This window comes from Danio aesculapii, chromosome 3, assembly GCF_903798145.1.
Source record: "Danio aesculapii chromosome 3, fDanAes4.1, whole genome shotgun sequence".
Classification (NCBI taxonomy): Eukaryota; Metazoa; Chordata; class Actinopteri; order Cypriniformes; family Danionidae; genus Danio; species Danio aesculapii.
In genome coordinates, this window is record NC_079437.1 from 32,326,218 (window position 1) to 32,348,452 (window position 22,235).

At 37.7% G+C, this 22,235-nt stretch overlaps 1 protein-coding gene across 3 annotated transcripts in view; it reads right to left on the reverse strand.

Moving 5' to 3' along the window:
• Positions 1–22,235, reverse strand: part of rarab (retinoic acid receptor, alpha b) — a 207,892-nt gene that overhangs the window by 40,095 nt on the left and 145,562 nt on the right. The window contains exon 1 of one of the 3 annotated variants that reach the window (XM_056453743.1): positions 7,489–8,387. The exons of the other annotated variants lie outside the window; for them this stretch is intronic. Within the exon in view, the coding sequence (XP_056309718.1) occupies positions 7,489–7,651 (163 nt within the window). The 5' untranslated portion in view covers positions 7,652–8,387. Of the gene's footprint in view, positions 1–7,488; positions 8,388–22,235 lie in introns of those variants that run through there. 3 annotated transcript variants of the gene reach the window in all.

A 22,235-nucleotide genomic window follows, 5' to 3' on the forward strand; every position in this document is an offset into this window, starting at 1 on the left:
TCTAATGTATGAAATGTGCTTGCGGTTTACAGCACATGGCGGCACTTTAAAGCAAGCAACAGCCATTACAGCTGGAGGGCTGCACATCTGATTTGGAAGGGCGCCATGTATTGCAAAATCCTGCCCTATGGCCTTGTGCAGGTATAAACCTCCCTGTTCTCCACCGCCATGATTACAGAGCAGCTCGGCTAATGTTCAGCCTTCGGGTAAAAGTTGTCTCTCTGATCTGAAACTTTAAGACACCAGACGGGTGATATTTAGAGTGCTGTGTACCCAACATGCACATCTGACTATTAACCTGTCGAGGGTCATTCCTTGGCACTAAACTGATACTGATCACCTCTGTCATTTATGATACACTAACCACTCCATCAGAGACGAAAGCTTGACCTTTCAGAGTGAATCAGAGATGTGCCTTGATGGGTTTCCTTTTTTATTCATCACGATATTATTAATGTACCTTACGAAAAACAAACGCATTTATAGATTTACAAAAGATTACATTTATCAGTGTTTTTAAATCACGTTATATAGATCAGCTTTATGTGAGAGAGTTGCAGATGGAAAACAAAAACAAAATCAAGAAAATGAGCTATCCAAGTCTAACCCTTATGTACCCAATATAAACTAATAGATTAAAATAATTTGGCAACACGCGTCTCATTTTACAAACGGCCTAAATGACCTTACTGTAATTAGGCCTGTCATGATAGATTAATCACCCTATCATGGTTATTCAATCTAACAGCAAATATTTGAAGTTGGCCTATTTTTGCCACCTAAATAAGGGAACCTGTATGTTATATTACATTAAGCAAAAATGTTTTTAACAGCATTTAAGTAAATCATACACTTAATCCTATTTTATTTAATGAATTACTTTGTATGCAAAGCAATTACAAGTTAAAGTGTGAGACGAACAGATTTTAATCATTAACTGCAATTATTTGTATGGTATATAAACACCACCTCATAATATATGCCTGTAATAACCTTAGTAAAAGAAAGCACAATTACATAAAGTATAACCACGTTAATATCACCCTGTACTTAACTGTATAATTACGCAGTAACATCTACACCATACAATGAAGTGCAACCAATAATTTAAACTTTAAGCCAACATATTCCATTATACTGGGCATCCCTAACTATAACATGTACAAATCCATGCTACATGACTACCAGGCTTTGAAGCATTATGCTTTCATTCAGGTTTCTTTCCAATCATTGTTTTAGGCACTAAACAGGCCCTTGAAAACATAAATACACGCATTTTAGCTGTGCTATCCAGAGTCCAGGCCACAGCCATTCATGGTACACCACCAGCTGGTCACGATTGTGTATGCCTCAGCCTCCCCCCCCCAAATCCACATGGCACAGATGTGCGTGTGTGTGTGTTTGCTGTTGATCTGCCTGGATGTGTGCTGCCAGAGTGCCAGCAGGCCCAGTATCTATTGCAAGTCCTGCTCTGTATTTAAGGCTAAAAGAAATAAACACTCGGTCAGCCAGCCAAAACCACAGCAACACAAGCGCAACTCTTGCCAACAAGGGCCACTGGCAAAATGCAAACTAGCAGCTCTCGCGTTTGCCGTTCAGCAGCCGTTCACGCTGTCTGGAGATTAGTAAGTCTCGGTTAACCAATAGACTCTCTCAAACTCCTTTAATTCTCCCTCATTCTACAGGAATCCCTTTTTTCCACTCTCCATCCCCTCCCAGCTGCAACCGGGCTAGGCTATTGCTCCCACCGGCACGGCACTGTTCATGGGAAACAATAAAACGCCACATGCGTTTCCTTAGTTAGGGCTTCCATGCTGCAGCTCCATGCGAGACTCATCAAGCCGCCGATAAAACACCACAGACGCTTGACTGGCTGGCATTCACATTTTTATGCCAATTAGGAATGCATTGATAAGACAGATAACAAAATGCTGCATACATTTAACAAATAGAAGATGCTACAGACTATAATCATTTCATGCTACAGATTACATGTCACAACTTCATGACGTAAAGTATTCAAGCACACCATTAAAGAAACATTTGTTATAATTTAGACTTTTGCAGAGATGACCTTGTATGCAATGAGGAAGAAATAAGCATGCACTGATGAACATTCACTGAATGAGTCACTGTTTTGTATTCTATTATAGTTTAATCATACCATGCATCCCTAATATACTTTTTGGCATATATGAAAAAAGTACTAGACTTATGCAATGACAAACATGCAATAAAGCTGTGGTAACATGTTAGTAGCATTAAGGTTGCAACGATAAAACGGTTTTACTATTAACCGCACTTTAATTTGTCACAGTTAATTAATCATAAAGGTTTTAAAAAGATGACAAACTTATGCCAACTGTGCACAAATGTAAAGTTATGAGCTTGTAAACAAATATCCACACGCACTGTATTAAAGTATGATTTACTATGGCTGAGGCTATTAACTAAGGGCCTTTTGCGTGTATAAGTTCGTTATTTCCAGTAGCGACGCGCTTACCCTTTCCAGACTCCTAGTTAAAAGAATGGCACAAGTGCACTGTGATTCAGGTGACAAGAACTGACCGGTTAGCTTCATACTTTGTGTGGAATATACACATTTCTACTCCAAAAAGAAAAAATACAAAAGGAAAATACCAAACAATTGTGTAATATAGTTTATTAAAAGTGCCTTTCAGACTGAGGTTCAGCAGCCTTTGACTACATCTGTTGTTTAAAAGGGAAATACTTAGCTAATATGTAACTTAGATTTACATTAGACAAATACTATTTTTATATATATATATATATATATATATATATATATATATATATATATATATATATATATATATATATATATATATATATATAATTTTTTTAATCATTAATTAATTTATTTTTTATTTTATTATTTATTTATATACATATATATACACATATACACATATACATACATACATACATATATATATATATATATATATATATATATATACACACACATACATATACACACACATACATACATTCATTCATTGTTCTGTCATTTATTTTCAGTGTAAAATTATTACTTGTTTAAATGTCAAACTTTTTTCACTTATTTTTAAGTCCAAAGAGAAATTAACTATTGTTTGCTTTTAATTATTATTTTGTGCTGTATTATTTAGTTACTGAGCAGCAATAAACACTTTAAAATATAAGTTTTCACATGATTTTCTAAACTAGTAGTACCTTGAAATAATTGAATGCGTGATAACCGTGATTATTCCTCAGATTATAATCGTACAACCAAAATCTATAATCATTGCAACCCTACGCAGCATATATAGAATGTTCATTTTAAAACCATGCCTGCCAGCATAAACGGACAATTTCTACATGTTCAGTTTTCTTAGAGCAAATCTGACATGAAATGAAAAACCTTCTGATTGTACCGAAATGCCACAAGACTGCTATGAAAATGATTGGCTACCAATACATCTCAACACTGTCTGACATTGAAGCATTCACTAAAATAAGGCCCTTGTCGCATTTAAAGCTATCAAACATTGGTAACTTGCCTATTTCACATCAATTGATCCAAAATCAGCAAGTTTATTTTCTTAAATCTCATAGATGTTAATCTGTTACCATCCACACTCCAGAAGGAAACAGGACTACACAGGTATGCAAATAACAGAACGGCAACACTATATAGCAAAAAGATGCGCTATGTGCATTACCAGCATGTTCAAGAGATCTAGCTCTCGGTTAAAACAAAAGAGCTACGTTGGAATGTCGCGAGGAGGCTTGTGAATAGAAAAGTTAACAGTCTTTTAGTGGGGGAGGAACAGCAGAGAGATCCGACCGCCTGCTTTCATTCTGCTGGGTCCCAGGCAGCCTTCAGAATGATGGAGAGCTTTTCAAACACACTGTGATGGATGCCTCCCTGAGACACTGAGCGCCAGAGCCTCTCACTGCGTGGAGGTAGCAGGGCCTTGAGGTCAGCGAGGTAAAGGCTTAATCCGCTCCTGATGGCCATGAAGGTGCTCATGTTTGGAGGCCACGGAGAGCCAATCACACGGCACGCTTTAGAAGAAGGCAAGATAATAGACAGAAGTAGTAGAGAAAATGCAACACTAAAGCCCACTCCACTTGAAGTGTCACTTAAAGGAACACACTTTGGAAACATCTATTATTCAAAGTCTCAAGATCTTATGCAAGACTTGTGACTTTTGGTCTTCAAAACACTGCAGTCTGGCTTTAATTATTCTGAGGATTATCTTGCAAAAGCAATGCAATTCATTGGTCTTCAGTCAATGGCCCCCAAGAGCCTTCCAAAGCTTTGTGATTTACTCTGGAAAGTGGAAACTATGATGGGTTTAAAAATAAAATAAAGCATGTTTACTCCCAACCCATATATGCCAATTAAGTGTCAGGGTTGCAAAAATATCATGAGTCATTCAAAATATTGTCTTGGATTAAAAGCAAAGCACAACATACAATCAAGTCTACAGGAAGGAAAAGACAACTACTGGACCATATTTCATTCAAACATGACATTTAGTCTCAGAATCTCAGTTCACCCAAAAAATTCTCAACATTATGTAGTTCCAAACCTCAGAGACCATCGTTTGTCTTCGGAATCCAAATTAAGATATTTTAGATGAAAAAGGAGAGCTTCCTGATCCTCCATAGACAGCAATGTTTCTGGTTTGTTCAAAGTCCAGAAGGGTACCAAATAATATCCTCATAACAGACCAAATGCCTTCATGGTTAAATCACAATATTATGTAGCTACTGGAAATCATTTGTGCACACTAGAGATGCTCTTATGAGGATTTGTGCAGCTGATACAGAGTATAGATTCCTTGTCATGGTGATCAGCCGATACCAAGTACAGATTCTGATGCTTTAAGCTTTATAATGCATAAAGCACATTTTCAATCCAAGTATGATACTTAAGCTTAAGATACATAAGATACTTAACCATTTAGTGTGGACATGTCATGGTCAGAAGCAACTTCACAGAACAAAATAGATAAAACAGATGTAAAAAATTGGCAAGAAAAATAACTAATTAAGCAATTTGAAAACATTGCAAATTATGGAAGAATTCAACATGTCTCAATGAATTTGGAGTGCATTTGATGCATAAGGAGTTAAAATGCACACCTATAAATCCATTACTTCTTTACTTAATGGAAAAAAGTGCCATAATCTACTGCTTATTACAATACGTATATTACAATAAGTTATATTATTAAATATTCAAGTAAAAAAAAAACTTTTTTTTTTTGGCAAATTTCCAGCCAGGAAATACTTTGATACTTGTAATATTGTTGGAAACACAGAACATTCAGTTCTGATATGTAAAAAGAGTTCAGTTCTTATGTGTCCTCTGCTTGTAAACTCATAAACAAACAATTGTGATGAGATCAGTTCATGAGATCGGCCAGATTAGCAGGTATCGATTGAGTCATGAAACATGATTATCAGCCGATACCGATCTCTGGCCGATCGATCGGAGCATCCCTAGTGCACACAAAGTACAATTATTTAACAGTTTCTTCTCCTCAGTGTCAGAATAGTGTGTGCATTCCATAAAGGCAAGGAAAGTTTTAATGCTGGGTTTTGGTACAAGCTGGGACCTTTGCTGTCTATGTAGGATGAGGGAGCTCTCAGATTTCACCTACAATTTATTTACAATTCATCCTCTTATTTTGTCTTCTGAAGACAGTTCTTTGGGGTTTGGAACAACATGAGGTTGCGTTTTTAAATGGCAATTTTAATTTTTGGGTCAACCAACCCTAAGAACTTCCACTTATCATTTGTAAATATCTTCATTTAGATCTGGTCTCCTCAAATCTCTGAGGTCAAGCTGCACATAGATGCACCACCAAGTCTCCTTGCTCTACGTGCCCTTTTCAAGAACCATAAATACTTTGGCTGCTAGGACTGTTCTCCATAAGAAAAGGATGCTGAGCTGCAGAACAAATCATCCCTCAAACAGGCTTACACAAGATTAGCAATGTTGACATGCCCCAACAATCACTGGAGACCATGTTTCCAGACAGACTTTGGCCCCCTGAAATGTCACGCTCGTGTTGCAAACACATACCATACGCTGCGAGAAGACATCAATGATTGCTTGTGGCCTAGTAAGCATTCGCTATTTCTTCAAGGAAATTATTTACAATATGTTCTCAAGATTTGAGAAATATTTCATAATTGCTAATATTCAATAACCAAATACTTTATACTAAAAATACTCACAACAGTTTAGATTTCATGTAAAACAAAAATACTGAGGAAAGCATGTTTATCAATAAGGTCAATCAGGCCCTTAACACTTGCAAATGCAGGACACCAAGAAAAAAACCCACAAATGTGAATCTCCATTTGAAAAACATGCCAAATATTCAATACACAGTAAGTGATGTCATTCATGTGGTTTCATTTCCAAACTCTGCTGATGGTGCGTCTGAGATATTGCGTACCATATTTTTGCACATCTTCCTGTCAGATTTTCACACACCTCAACATTTTGTTAAAGGTGAAATGTTGATCAATGAGTTATAAAAAATATAAAATGCATTTATAATTATATGTATACTGGGTAAAATGCAGAGTCTTCCATAAAAACCACTATGATCATGCACAAAATTAGGTGGTTACACACAGAAACTACAATGCACATGGGAATAACAAAACTACATGGAAAAATACAGATATTCATTCTAGTATTTTCAATATACAAGTAGAATTAGCACTTAAAGTAATGTGTACATAAATACAGCTGATTTTCAAGCATTTATTTGCAAAAATTATGCTGTTCTGAATGACAACAAAATCAAAAGCATTATATTACTGAACTGGTTAAATGCAAAACCATTAAAATACACTGATCTCTTTAACCAGCCAAACACAAAAACTGTTCCCACAAACCTAAAACAAAACAGTGGTTTCAAGGAATGAACTGACACAAAGTAAACGTGTAGTGGTCACTGGGGGAAAACTGCCTCAGAAATGACCTCTGACCTCTCAAAACCTAAGGAATTTGAACCCACATTCATTAAGGTTGATTGGTTTGTAACTCACTCAAGACAGTATCAATAGAAATGCTGTTCCCGAAAGGGTTAATATACATAGTGTTTGATCTGAGATAGTGGGTTGCATGTATATGAGAAGCCATTACATCAACACTAAAAATACAACACTGTTTTATCCATTTATTCACAGCCAACACCGGCTGGAAATGAACAGACTGGTTCTGATTCTGTCATAGCAGCCACTAAGATGTTTAATAGGGATATACCAGCTGTCTAGGTAGTCAGCTCACTAGGTCTGAGACAACCTACATGTACACATGCAGGAAAATACCCTCACTCATCAGCTGACGTGTATGTAAGAGCCCCAGTGACCCCCAAACACTGAGCAGTTGGGGGGACTCCGAATGAAATTGTCCGCATAATGTTAGATCAAAGACTGTGTTAAGGATAAAGAAAACAAAAGGCCACCTACAGTGATTCGAGCCGCTCCAGTGAGGGTTCCTGAACCCGCGGGCCGCTCCCGACACGAGGCCTTTATCCGGGATCAAACAGCCGCGGTTCTGGTGGTAGTAATCCATGCTTAAAAACGGGTTCGGGCTAGGGGTCAGTCCCACAACGTCCACGCTCTCGTACATCGTGAAATAAAAGCCAATATTCTCCGAAAGTAAATACAGCTGTAAGCTCCAAACGTCATATAATATATGGTTAAAATAAGAAGGATCCTCTTTTAAAACAATACAGGGAGCGTCTCTTAAAAAAACGCGTGCAGAAGAACTTAAAGGCTTCCAGTGTGTTTATGTGAGTCAGTTCAGCAGAAGCTCGCGCTGTCCACCGGGAATGAACTACATTCTTCAGATTTTAAAATCCTGCGCCAGTTGTTGCAACACAGCGTGCTGTTGAAGCCGTGTATAAGACCCAGTGGTCGACGTGAAACTGCTACATGAGTGCAAGCAGAATCCCGCGCGCAGCCCGTGGAAACGTCCGAGGACTACAGTGGGGAGCGACTGGTTGGAAAAGCTCCCAAACGCCTACTCCAATCGAAACGTTGACTAAATATTCGTTTCCAGACCGCCGTGTTGACGCATAACTACAGTAAACACGCAGCCGTCCGCATCGATGTGTGTGTATGTGTGAGAGAGCGCTCGGTCTGCTGAATAATCCCGTTGACGCGCTGCTCAGACACGGCAGGAACTTGCTCCGGTGTTTCCAAAAGCCGCGAGCTCAAAGTAATGTCTTTAGCATCTCGTGTCGAAGCCCTCGCATGCTTCTGGCAAATATCTCCCCGAAAAACAAAAGCGCTCTTCGACAGGGTAACTCTGATCTCCACGCACTTTCCAGGCTGTCCCGCACCGCAATTCTTGACGAGTGTCAGCAGCTGCGCGCAAACTCCGCCCCCGTAAACCCCCACTGCACTGCGCCGCGCTCCCATTGGCTGCTGATAAACCTAATCTCAGTCTTATCAATGTGCTATCTATCAGCGGGGAGCTGTCGCCATAACAAGCTGAAGTACAAAGTTTGCTCATACACGTTTACAATTATTCGCCTGCTGTTTAAGAAAGTGAGAGATATATATGCAAGAAAGCGTTTATGAAATGGAATTGAACAGGTCCATAATAAGTGAACTTTTATAACATAAAAGTTGGGAAGACATTTCCAACTCCTCTTTAGTTTTTTATACATACATAAATCCTACTTATCTAAAATATTATTAGTTGTGATTATGATAGCGTTTAACTACTGTACACCTTTGGGCATTTAAAAAGAATAGACAATATAGACAACAAACTAATCATGAAGATATGAAAATATAATCATTGTAACAAACAGTAAAAAGGTTGAAAACAGTACAGTAAAATGATCAACACATGCAAGCAGATCTTATATAAAATATTACATCTACGTTTACATACAAACATTTTTTTTTGGACAAATTCATCTGCGATTAAATGTATTATATATGTGACACTGATGACAAAAGTCATAAGGGTTCATTTTTGGAGACTGCGATTTATATGTCAACTGAAAGCTGAACAAGTAAGGCTTTCATTAATATATGTTTTGTCAGGATAGGATTTAACGGCTAAAACACAATTATTTGAAAATCTGGAATCTGACAAAATCTCCAAAAAAGTTGTCTAATGCAATGCATAAATATCAAATAATAAAAATATTTACTAATCCTAAATTAAGTTTTACATAAGTACAGTAAGAAAGTTACAGAATGTTTTCAAGGATCATCTTTATTAAAATTCATATTGTTTTGGCATAATATCAAAATTATATTTTTAACTCAATGTATTATATTTTGGGTATTCCTACAAATAAGCAAAATAAGACCAGGGTTATATATACAGTTGAAGTCAGAATTTTTAGCCCCCCTTTTAATTTTTTTTTTCTTTTTTAAATATTTTCCAAATGATGTTTAACAGAGCAAGAAAATTTTCACAGTATGTCTGATAATATTTTTCTTCTGGAGAAAGTCTTATTTGCTTTATTTTGGCTAGAATAAAAGCAGTTTTAATTTTTTACATTTTTTATTTTAGGGTCAAAATTATTAGCCCCTTTAAGCTATATATTAGTTTACAGAACAAATCATCATTATACAATAACTTGTCTAATTACCCTAACCTGCCTAGTTAACCTTAGTAACCTACTTAAGCCTTTAAATGTCACTTTAAGCTGTATAGAAGTGTCTTGAAAAATATCTAGTCAAATATTATTTACTGTCATCATGGCAAAGATAAAATAATTCAGTTATTAGAAATGAGTTATTAAAACTATCATGTTTAGAAATGTGCTAAAAAAATCTACTCTCAGTTAAACAGAAATTGGGGAAAAAAATAAACAGGGGGGCTAATAATTCTAACTTTAACTGTACACATGTAGATATCATTTTTTTTAACCACATGTGACACTTTATAGTTATTGTGTTATGATATTTATTTATGAGTGTATCAAATGCTAGAACTTTTAATTAACGATTATAACAGGCCGATATACAGATCACCCACTACTCCTCCGATAACCCACCATGCCATCTCTGTAAAGAGCAGACACTCATTGACCCCAAGACTGCTTTATCAATATAAAGTGAGGTAAACAACACATCGCAACACTATCTAGTTTCCCACCACAAAATCCATAGACGCTGTCTGGAGAGTAGTGTTCATAACAAGGCAATGAACACTCGGGCTGCAGCCCTACAGCATCCGTCAGCTCAACGCACCAAGGTTGCTGCCATCCGCTGATGGCTCCATCCATCAGTAAAACGACGTATTAGCCTCCCCTTATTTTCCCGCTTCAGCCCTCACATTTTTGTCCTTGACATGTAAGAGGTACTGTATTGATTTTTCACCATCTAAAATATTAGCCTGCACACAAAAGGCTGCTCATTCAATAAATACATGTTTACTAATGGGAGAGTCCTTTTAATACAGCCAGGCCCGTATAAATTTGGCAATGAAATGGTGAGGGGGAAAGTGACTGATTTTAAATAATGATGCGCTTTTCATTTGTGCCAGTCTAAATGTATTATGTAAATAACATTACACTCTTAGAAAAATGCTGGTTTGTTTCAACTTAAATTTGGATAAATATAGTGGTGCAGTGGGCAGCACAATCGCCTCACAGCGAGAACTTGTGTTGAACAAGAACCCAGTGTTGGGTTGCGGCTGAAAGGGCATCCGCTGCGTAAATCATATGGTGGATAAGTTGGTGGTTCATTCTGCTGTGGTGACCCCTGATTAATAAAGGGACTAAGCCGAAAAGAAATGAATGAATGGATGGATGTAGGCCAACCCGACGGTTGAGTTATAATGTTTATTTAAAGACTTAACTCCACTACTTCTGGGTTTGTTTATATTTTACCCCAAATCAATCCAAAACCAATCCAGCATTTTCAGTGTATATATAGACATTGAATACTATTAAATTACATTAACATTTACTGCTGTTCTACTTATATTTGCAGGCAAATACAGTAATTTCAATAAAATCCCTGTGATTTTACATGAGAGCAAAAATCTCCCCTCATAGATTTCAAATCAGGGTCAGTTGGTCAAAAGGCTGCTATTTTTACCAATAGAAAAGTGACTGCTATGTGATTTTTTCCACAGTACTGAAAACAGTACTGTACCTTACCTAAATAGACAAGGAGAAATTTGACTCCCAAGATTCAGTTTAAAAACAGTTTTGCTCATCTTCCCATTATCAACATGCACAGCATTGAATAGCATTTAGGTATTTTCCAAAGTAAACATACCCATCTTTCTATTACTGTACATTATGATTTTAAAGAAACACTCCACATTTTTTGGAAATAGGCTGATTTCACAAGTCACTTTTAGACGTTAAACAGTTAAGCTTGAGCATTTTTTAATCTATTCAGCTGATCTATGGGTTTGGCGTGAGCACTTTTAGCTTAGCTTAGCATAAATCACTGAATCGGATTAGACCATTAGCATCTCATAAATTTTTTTTTTATAAAAAAATATAAAAAATTTTCCTAGCTTCAGTTTAGTGATTTTGCTTCATCTTTCCAATATCAACATACACTGCATTGAATAGCATTTAGTTTTCTTTTCCCAAAAGTAAACATACCAATCTTTCTATCACTGTACACTATGATTTTAAAGGAACAGTCCACATTTTTGGAAGAGGCTCATTTTACTCAAGTTACTTTTAGACTGAGTTTGACCATTTTTGAATCCATTTAGCCGATCATCATGTCTGGCGTGAGCACTTTTAGCTTAGCTTAGCATAAAAAACTGAATCTGATTAGACCATTAGCATCTCACTCAAAAATTTTAATAAAGCACATTGATATTTTCCTATTTAAAGCTTGACTTGTCTGTAGTTATATTATGTAATAAAACAGATGAAAAATTAAAAGTAGCTATTTTCTAGCCTGATATGGCTAGGAACTTTCTAAAAAACGTGGAGTGTTCCTTTAACTGCAAAATAATCTAGATAAACCAATTATGCAAACAGAAGTGTGTGACATTTCAGAAGAAAAGGAGTCATTTCAAAAACAACAACAGACTGGCGTATGTCATCGATGGATGCAAACGACCTGAGATTCTCAATACCTTGAGCCTGCAGGAGTGGAGTTGGGCAGTATATCAGGGGAGGAGGGGGTTGTATGGCGGCTGTTAGGAATTCAAAGACTTTATGAGGCTTTAGGAGGAAATGCATGAGCAAACCTGCTGGCAACTTGAAAGTGTGAGGCTATTTATTACCCTCAATCCACCTCCCCCACTTCACTTCCTCTAAATACGCATAAAAAGCTTCTTTATTTACTATTAGGCTCGAGTTCTTATCAGTGCTGCATGACGTATGTTGTTAAGAGCGGATACATGTCCTCGAGAGAGCGTTTAGCGCCATGCCAATGCACTTAGTTGAGTTTGCGAGGTGTTAGCATGCATTGTTTATCATTATGCTGTCAGTCACATGACCCAGTTTGTCCCAGAATCCCTGGCTCGGGCGAACAGATGGGTGTTTGCATTCACTCACAATGCCTTTAATCTATCTGATAGGGAGGGGCCATCATTCAATACTGTTACAATGAGCGCCTGTGCTGACTCATTATATAGTAGCACAGTATGGATGTGCCACATGCTATTAACACTGACAAAGGTCACCAGACAGATAGCATTCAACATTCTCAACGGTGACAGCTTTTCAACTCCAGCCATAAAAATGTATATGACAGAGCGAGCCATTTTCCTATGAAAAGAGCTAGCATGTTTAATCTGAGTGACATAACCTTGATCGCAATCTCCGGACACGAACGCTATTAACTCTTCTGTGAACCTCGCTGAAGCAATTTCCTGAAAGCGAGTGACATAAAAAGAGTGGAGTGGGTTATTTTTCACATAGTCATTAATAATCAAAAGTCACGGATCTTCGGAAATTATGGTGCAATATAAATGCATTGAGGGGTTTGTGCTGCTATTATATGCCAGCTGATGCTTGCTGCTGTGGTAAACATATGGTGGAGATTAGCTACTGTGAACCGCTCTGCCAGATGTGTAATGTTAGCGACTGAAGGCTATTGACTAGTCCGCAGGGCTGCTGATGATCCTGATTGCTTGAGCAGTCCCGTCTCATTACTCTTGGCTCAAGGTCAAGGATTAAGTGATGAGAATAGATCCAGCCTCGTACAATCCTTGTGGTGAGTTGTTTGTCTGCTGAAAGTGGGTTTGTGGACTTGAGGGCAAGTATGCAAGATATTCACATCGTCACTGGAGGTTTACAATAATACAAGCAATTTGAATTTTGAATAAAAAAATCAATTGTTTTCAATATTTTAAAAGATATTCAAAGGGGAAGTTCACGCAGAATGTCTGTCTGTCTGTCTGTCTGTCTGTCTGTCTGTCTGTCTGTCTGTCTGTCTGTCTGTCTGTCTGTCTGTCTGTCTATCCATCCATCTATCCATCCATCCATCTAGACATGGACATCACAATTTCACTGGAGGACAATCAAATGCATTTCTTTAAGTGTTTTAGCAGACTTGCCAATTCTCAGCAATTGTCCATGGGAAGCTTGGCATAAAATGAAAGTAAAATAGATACATATGCACTATTATAAACATTAAAACATATTATAAACACATCAACATTACAAATCTTTACATAAAATTGTTATAAGGCAAAACAAAGGCTATCAAACAAACAAACTAATAGTAAACTATTTGTATAAACATTGCTGTTTTGTTTTAAACCACCTTTTAAGTACACTACTAAAACCATTTATATTACTTTCTAATTTTAGGCTAACAGGTAAATCATTCCACAATTTAGTTCCCTTAACAGAGAAAAGAAATTGACCAAAAGAGATCTTACAAGTTGAGACAAGTCAGTCACCATTAGCAGTTGCTCGTGTGACTCCGCGAGAGGTTTGATGCTTACTGATTAGATATAATTTTTATTGCTTGTATTTTAATTTTAATTAGTATCATGTCGTTTCAAGGTATGTAAAAGGTATTTGAGGTAAAATGTCTGAGTGATGCTGTGTACACAAGAAACTAATGGGTGCAGCGGTGAATCATAATTATGGCAAAAATGTATTATTGTTACAATATCTCATATATTATTATATCTCATATTATTATGAGATACTGAGACTTATTTGTGAATCTAATCGTTACAATTATGAGATACTAAACCATAAATGCGATAAAAAGTTTATAAAAGACATGCCAATAAAGCAGTGTTTCCATCCAACAAGTCAAAGTGAACAAAATCATCACTTGCTGATTAACCTTTGCCAAATATCAACAGTAAAAACGGTATTTGCTGCTGTAGAAGCTGCATCAATCTTTTCTTCATTTAATAAATGACTTGTGCCTCAGAAGGCAATCCTGACACGAAGTGGCGTTTGAAGGTGTGAGACGCGGAGCACAGATGCTCTTGATTCTGGAGGTCATTAATAATATAATAACACTAATACTGAAACAGTTAAGACATTTTAGAATGACCAAAACAACATTTCAGATGTTTTACAGTGTGCTCAGCCTGCTGGTTTATCCATTCGCACACATTTTTATCATCACATGATCTCTTATAACAAAGTCACATGACTTTTTTAATGCGCATACTGGAATTCGTTTGGTAAAAGTGTTTCCATCGCAGTTTATGCACATCGTTTCTTATAGAAAAAAAAGTTTATTTATTTAGCTTTTTTATGCTCATTTTTAAACTTTATGCGCATCTTGGCATTTCCATCAACCACTTTTTTAATGAGCATATCCAAAATGTGCATAAAAATAGGTGGATGGAAATGTAGCTTTTGACAATAGGTGTTTGTCAAAATAATGTCCATTTGAACAATCTCATCTTGATGATCTGTAACGTTCTTTGTCATAACTTTTATTTATCAAAACCTGTTTTTCCCAGTGTGAAAGAAATAGGTGTTCACAAAATGGGTCTAATATTGTTTTGGACCACACAGGCTTTGATTATTTAGACACAATCAGAAGAAACAAATAGTTCAACTATATATATATATATATATATATATATATATATATATATATATATATATATATATATATATATATATATATATATATACTTTTTTTTTTTTTACGGCCAACAAATTTGATCTCATCTTATGCTGATGGCCTAGGTGAGCAGTGGACTTGGTGGACATGTTCTGCTAACATTAAGGCTCAACATAAGTGGTCAAGTCCACTTCACCTGTCTCCTGGCTATGCATCATAACACCCTATTGACCTTCTGACCCTTACTGACCTAAACAACAGATGAACAGCTCAGTGGCACATATGGCTGTGTGTATAGCATTAGTATATCTGTGGCAGTGACTGTATGATTTGTCTATATATCTTGTGTGTGCACTGAAAAGTATTTTACATATTTCTTCCTGTACTACAGTATGTATAATGATAAAACATCATGATATACAGTCTCCTTAACAACCTCATATTTAACAGCTCTCGACGTGATATTGTTAGTCTTTTGCAATGTATAGTGACCTATATGATGAATTCTCACTCTTTTTACCAGTAATGGTCCAAGCGCAATAGGGAAATGTGCCGAGTTGGTTCAAATGTTAATGGTCCATCTGAAATCCCCTGCTTAGCCAGCAGGTTGGGGAACAAAAGCCCCATAGAGGTGCAGCTTGCAGGGTCTGGACATGACAAATGTGGCCGAGACCCGGGCAGTGGTTGCTGTGGAGCTCTGGGGAGGGAAAAGCGGGGGCAGTGGAATGATCTACCAAACCCAAGCCTCATTGAGGACATCGCATCGGGGGGCAACGGGGGTCATCCCATCATCATCACCATTTCAAAGAGGCTGAGGGCGAGGTGGAGCCGAGTAAGAGTTGGGGGAGGTCTGCTGACCCCGACCGATGTCCCTGCGCTACTCCATCTTCTGCAGATGGAAACAGCCTGAAAGGAAGCCCCATCATCTCTACTCCCGGCACGACAGAGAGATATTGAGAGGCCAGGAGACAGATAGGGGGCTGCTCTATAAACAGTCCCATTACCTTGACACCCCTAGAGGAAAGACCCTCACCCCCGACACTCCTGCTCTTGATTTCTCATTCTGACTCCTTTTCAGGGGGAGACAAACACACAAAGGACCCAAAGGGTCTGTGCTGTGATGGTGGGCCTCAGGCAGGAAGAATCTGGTACATTACATATACCTGTTTTCCAACAGCATGGCTTTCTGGAGCCAGAACCTCTTCTTGGCCTACTGTCATGAACCGGCTGCATGTTTCCACAGACCTAAATGAATGATGACATAAAGCTTCAGCAAGTTTTTACCTGATTATAACCAGTCTAAAACCCTGCATATCCTGGTGTCTGTGCAGACATAGAACTGGCTGCTCTGTACTGTTGACACTCTTCTGTTCTTGAGGATCTCACATACTAGACCACTCTCTTTGATGCAGTAACACTAATTTAAATATTCAAAGCAATGTAGTGTTGCATTATTATTTCCCAGCAAGACAGGCACAGAGAGCAGCAATCCTCTGTCCCGAGATCTCTGGCTTCTGCCTCGTTTTTACTGAGCAGTATGGTTCATATTTAAGTCAATTTCCACGGTCAAAAAAACCCGTACTGTACCATGTTTTGGGCACTCTTTTCAAAGGGTACCTAGCGCAACAAAATGGTAGCAAAAGGGTGGAGCTAGACACACTGCTGTAAGCTACTGATTTACTGAGAATCATCACCAGCGAACGTGTATTAAGCCAGGGGAATGACAACACAAGAAGTGGCCTTTTTGAATGCACAGCTAGCGCACAGCAACGAACCATGGTCGACCCAAGATCAAAAAAAATGTCATGCTCTTGTGACAAACAGCCACATGCCAAGAAGCCAAAACAAGAATCGCTGTATGTCCTCTATTGTTGTTTACAATGGTGTCTAAAACATGCATAAATTGTGACTGGTCTCAATTTCTCTCTATTTGTTTGAGCTTGCTGAGTGTCTATGTCACAGGTGTCAAACTCAGTTCCTGGAGGGCCGCAGCTCTGCACAGTTTTGTTCCAACCCTAATTACACACACCTGATCAAACTAATTAAGTCCTTCAGGCTTGCTTGAAACCTACGCGTAATGGTTTTGGAGCAGGTTTGGAACTAAACTGAGCAGGGCTGCGACCCTCCAGGAACTGAGTTTGACACCCCTGGTCTACAGCAATTTAAAATAATGAACTTGAGTACACAAAAAATGTGATATGTGAATGACCTGTTTTATTTTTTGAGCGAGAATGCCTTCGACTCTAGCTATCTGCCCCCAAAAAGGCAGCATTGGCTGTGGAGATGCAAGCCTGGTCAAGGTGACCTGACCCTTACGGTACTATACTGAACTGAAGCATACTGCTGAATGGAAACGAGATATTAGATCAATAATACCCCTTAAGAGTTTGGTGCGGAGAAAGAGTTGAACAGACAAAGTTGGGCATCTTTCATGCAATGGAAATTCTTGGAATGGTTTGAGAATTGGGACTGGTCTGAAACTTGGGACTGGCTCCTGCACTAAGTCAACAGATAAGTAATAGTCAGCCAGCCAAAACAATAAACAGTGATTTCCCCATTTAAAGGAGTCATCAATGCACCTTGGCAGACCAGAGCCAGTCATCAGCCTTCCAGGCCACCAGCTCTCTATCTTATCAAAGCAGACCCACTCCCCATGGAGGACCCCATATCACCACACATAAGAACATCAAGCAGCCTTTGTGATAATGCTCGGTCTTTACCGCCAGTGGCTTAAGCCTAAGCTCCATGCATATCAAAAAGCTCTGAATGTGCTGGCCAAACCCCTGCTTTGCATATAGATACTGAGCCTATTGACATATCGATTCTCCTGGCCAAGGACTCATGAAAGCAGCCGACGCAAATCCCCCCTTTAATCAGCAAAAGCCCCCCAAAGCGGTCTGAAGCGGGAACAAGAGCTAGTCGCTCTGCTACAGTACCCTCACAATGGCCTGGCAAATGCGCCATTATGACTTGCTTGACCCTTCTCTCCAAGTGCACTGGCCACTTTGAGAGGGTAATTAACCCATCTTTCTCCCTCCCCTTGATACAATTACAATAGAGGCACAGCATTCCTCAAACGCTCTCATGCACTTGTGCTGGAAGAGGGGCAGAGGGGGGCCTTGAACTGAGATGGGCTGACCAGAGGATTGAGAGGTTAAAAAACCATGAAGAGATTACAGAAGAAATTAAAGAGGGAGATGTTAATGAGCAGCAAGGATATCATATTAAACAGGGATGATCAGGTTTTTTGCCCTCGAGTCCGAGCCATTTGATTTTGAGGATCTACTGATACCGAAACCCGATCTGATATAAAATACATAAAAAAGAATAAAGAAGAGCAAAGAAACAGATTCAGGATATTCTACCACCAGTCAAATGTTTGAGAAACTGTACAAGAATTCAACAAAACTGTAACATAATAAAATTTTAATTTGGTATAATATTAAAATGATATCTTCTTGTAAAATATAACTTTTTATTTATTACTATGACAAAAAGCTGAATTTATCATCATCATCATCATCACTCCAGTCTTTAGTGTCACATGATCCTTCAGAAGTCATTCTGATAATGTGAAGAAATATTTTGTATTATTGTCATTAGTAGTTGTGCTGCTTCATATTTTTGAGAAAATCTAGAAAATAAAAAATAAAAATGTACTTTTCTCCTTTATAAATGTCTGTACTGTCACATACGAATACTTTAATGTCCTTAATGACTAAAGGTCTTTTTAAATGTCACCAAAAATGTTCAAAATAAATATTGTTATTTTGAACTTTATCATGTCGTAAAAATGTAAATGATTTTTCCACTAAAACGTTACACTGTGACAAATATAGTACGTAGAATTACTATTAAGGTTTCAGTGCTGAAATTATTATTGTACTCATCATGTTTAATAGATCCAACAGTGTTTAATGATGGGTAGAAAATTTAATGTGTGAGTGCTTGGTTTCTAGATACATGACAATATTTTAGTCATCGAAGTACAAAACATGCCTCAATTTGTGATTTTACATTAGACCTATAAGATGAACATCACATTGTATTTCTACATCTGCATTACACGTAGCCCACACTGTATCTAACAGCCTGATGATATAAAGAGATCTCTCACTTTATCCATTTCTAGTGTGCTTCTTGCATGCAGAATGAGCACCTCCTATAATCCACTCCTCCGAGGGAAAAGAGAAGAGAGATGAAAGAGGGCTGGATAGTTACGATGGATTACAGGCTCAGCGAGGCGGTGGGGGAGGCCAGTGGACTGATAATATTTAACCAGACCCGGGTGGACCATCTGGAACCCCCCATCCCCACCCCTTCATCAACAGTCCAGCTCTCACATCTGGGGCCTCCTCTGAAGGAATAACTTCAATGAATGATGCCCCTTTTTACACTATTTGGAAGGAATTTAAACGTACAACTTCCTGACTTCATGCAAAACAATTGCAGTGTGATAACAGACACTGCATATCACGCAATGCTTCAACGCACAATACTACGAAATGTTTTAAGCAGATGTCGCATTCCTAAAAATCCCTACAACAATCTTCAATTACCATCAGGACATGTTCTATTTTGAGTCTCTTTTTTCCCTTCGAGAAAGTCTTGCGGTTTTTTGCTATTATTTAGGTTGGGATTCCCCCTAATTCTCCAGAGCAGCTGCAGACCCATGTGGGGGTTGGAGGAGGGGGGGAGGAACGTGAACAGGAACAAACACACTGACCCCCGGCCCAATTGGCCAGCCATTCTGGACCCCACTCCGAAAGCCAGTGCACTTCCCGTCTCCAAACTCCAGTCTAAGAAAACAAGCACACGGTCACTCTAGAAGCCCTTCCACATACTTCAGGCTTCTTTTGGATGAGACGGAAGTTGCATTGAGCTTACGGGACATTTCTTCACTATAATTACAGTGTATTTTTGATGTCGCATGTGATTTATAACCGTGCATCTAAACAAGAGTTATTGCTTACAGTCAGTCTCTTTTAAAATGAAGTCTGCCTCTAATAATGTAAATAAAATGCAATGGATCTGATCAATAACAATAGACTTGCCGGAATAGAGGAATAGAAGCAAATGCAATGCATTTCTGTGGTTTCTCTACACACCGGCAGCTTAAGACTAACAGAATGATGCAAAAGCAGTCAATATCTGTAGATCATCAAACATTAACATTGATTAAACAACAGAAAATGCCATTGGAAAATGGAAAATACCATTCACAGTCCACTTTTTAGTCAGGATTTACTCAACTTGTCATGTCTGATAATATTTTTCCCACTGAACACAGAGCAACTTTCTTTAAATACACGCACATATGTTCCCCTGGACCACAAAACCAGTCATACATGTCAATTTTTAAACTGAGATATTTCTCAATGAGGCATTTCATTGGTACTATAGATTTTTTTGGCTGGGATTTGAAAACTATTTCAAAATTGGAAATCTGATGGTTCAAAAAAAAAAAAAAAGTTGCTTTACTGCGAGTCATAAAATACATTTTTATATATTTGAAGTATAGGGAATTTGTATAGGGAATATATATATATATATATATATATACACACACATATACTTCAATGATTTTTGCCATAAAAGAAAAATCTATATTTTTGACTAATATCAAAATTTTCCAGTGCAACTTAAGACTCCTTTCCTGTGCAACTTGATTTTGTAGTCCAAAGGTCACAAACTGAAGTGAATAATATTACCCGATAGAATAAAGAATATACAATAATTTAAAGGAGTGTTTACACATTTGGTTCTCTTGCTCAAAAATTATACATATGCATAAACAATTTATTATTTTATACATAAACAATTATACATACAGTCCTTGTATAATGTTCACACTGCTTCTTAAAGGAACATGAAACCCCTCTCAGCCGGGTGTTTTTAAACCTCTAGTTTGAAAAACGTCTGGAAAGTAGGTGAGTCCAGCTTTGTTTGGATGGGAGTGTTGAGTGGCGAACGAAAGAAGGGTTTTCAGGAAAAGGGGAGTTTCAGTAAGTGCGCTACAGCTGATTTTCACACAAACAACACAAACACAGATACAGGGGAGATAGAGAATGATTCAGAGAGCAGCATTTACAGCGGAGCTGTGTGGAAGTGGAGGATTTTCAGTCCATAATATTGTAGTAATATTACAGTAAACTTAGTAACTAAATAATTTTGACTAAGGTATGTCTTTAAAAACTGAAAGAGTACTGCTGACGATATGAACTAACTTTGCTATCTGAATAAACATAAACAAAAAACATTGATCACACACTTAACAAATGTGTAGAGACAGGACAATCAACACGAACTGGAACCGCATATTTTTAAAGATTTGAAAAGCTCTCGGGTGAAAAATGTTCCTAACAAACATATTTTTGTCGTGTGTTAGCAAACCACTGTAATCCAGACATGTGGGTTCACACGCGAGCTGTGCTTTCATCATGGGTAAATGAAAACAAAACCTTCATTGTGGCACATTTATAAACGCAACACTGATGACCCATGTCTCTGAACAATTCTTCTTCTTCCACTTTGTTTGATTTACGGTTGGCAACACAACATGGCATCTCTCTGAACACTGTAACAGGTAAAAGGAATCTTTGAAGCTTTATCATGCATATTAATGAAGTTGCATCTTGTTTACAATAAGACCATGCTGATTGGTTAGAATCCATTTTTTTTCATGAATTAATGAACAGATGTGCTAAAAACTCGATGACATCACTTTATACCAGCCGGTACAGACAGCCAATCTCCACGCTGGACATCATACACAATGATCTCATTGCCAGGACGTTGTTCTCAATGTTGCTTTAAATTTTATTTTTAAACCAAAAGAACAAATTTTCTCTAAACAATGCAAAAACAACCAATTTTCACTTTTTAGTAAAATATATGTTTCCTAATAGTGTTTTTAGCAACGTGGGACACATATATGAAAGTCAACATCTCAAAAAACATTACCCAAATACAGTCGTTGTAAAATGTTCACAGTTACTTTAAAAACAGAACCTAGAGATGCTTAGAAATAAAACAACAACTTAAAGTTTAATACTGGTTCTTTTATGTGTGATGTGAAAATAATTTTGGATGAACTATTCCTTAATTTACACTAAAAATTGAAACACTAAAGCATTCTTCTGATTAAGACTTGGCCATGTTCTGTTTAGGGTCAAGAAACAGTTTGACGGTTCTCCACATTACCTTCCTGATCACGG